Raw genomic sequence first — 597 nt, forward strand, 5'->3', positions numbered from 1 at the left:
GTCTGTGCTCAGTGTTCTCTCCCACCACTAACATTTAGCCCCCTGCTAATCTCTTCTCCTTTCTAACCTCCTGTTCCAGGCCTTACCTGTCTGTGATTTGGGGCCGCATTGGAGGTGAGGAGGAGACAGACACCAGATCTCCACCCTCGTCTCCTTCATCATCACTGGAGTTCGGGATCAGGTCCACTTCTTCCTCATCCCCACTCTCCTTCTTTCTTGGACGTTGTGGTCGAGACATCCCATCTACCTGGTTGCCATAGTTCCCTGGGAGCAGAATGAGGACACTGTGATTGTTTCCTTCATGCAAGGGGAAGAGAAGGTACTGAATTTGTTCCACAGATGGCTATCATCACTCCAGACCAAGGCTCCCACCCTCCCACAGTTTGGGACTTGGGAGGAGAGAGAAAGAGAGAGAGAGAGACAGAGAGAGAGAGAGAGAGAGAGAGAGAGAGAGAGAGAGAGAGAGAGAGAGAGAGAGAGAGAGAGAGAGAGAGAGAGAGAGAGAGAGAGAGAGAGAGAGAGAGAGAGAGAGACAGAGAGACAGAGAGACAGAGAGACAGAGAGAGAGAGAGAGACAGAGAGAGAGAGAGAGAGAGA

General features: G+C 51.3%; 1 protein-coding gene across 1 annotated transcript in view; it reads right to left on the bottom strand.

The window, feature by feature from the left end:
* The window catches only part of OTOF (otoferlin), a 187,330-nt gene that overhangs the window by 38,549 nt on the left and 148,184 nt on the right, over nucleotides 1-597 (bottom strand). The window contains exon 18 of the mRNA XM_069071807.1: nucleotides 87-264. Coding sequence (XP_068927908.1) covers nucleotides 87-264 — 178 coding nt within the window. The remainder of the gene's footprint in view (nucleotides 1-86; nucleotides 265-597) is intronic.

The sequence above is a fragment of the Petaurus breviceps genome, unplaced genomic scaffold (assembly GCF_028583685.1).
Source record: "Petaurus breviceps papuanus isolate PSGF00001 unplaced genomic scaffold, PetGlider_PUasm1.0 90845, whole genome shotgun sequence".
In the NCBI taxonomy this organism is placed as follows: Eukaryota; Metazoa; Chordata; class Mammalia; order Diprotodontia; family Petauridae; genus Petaurus; species Petaurus breviceps.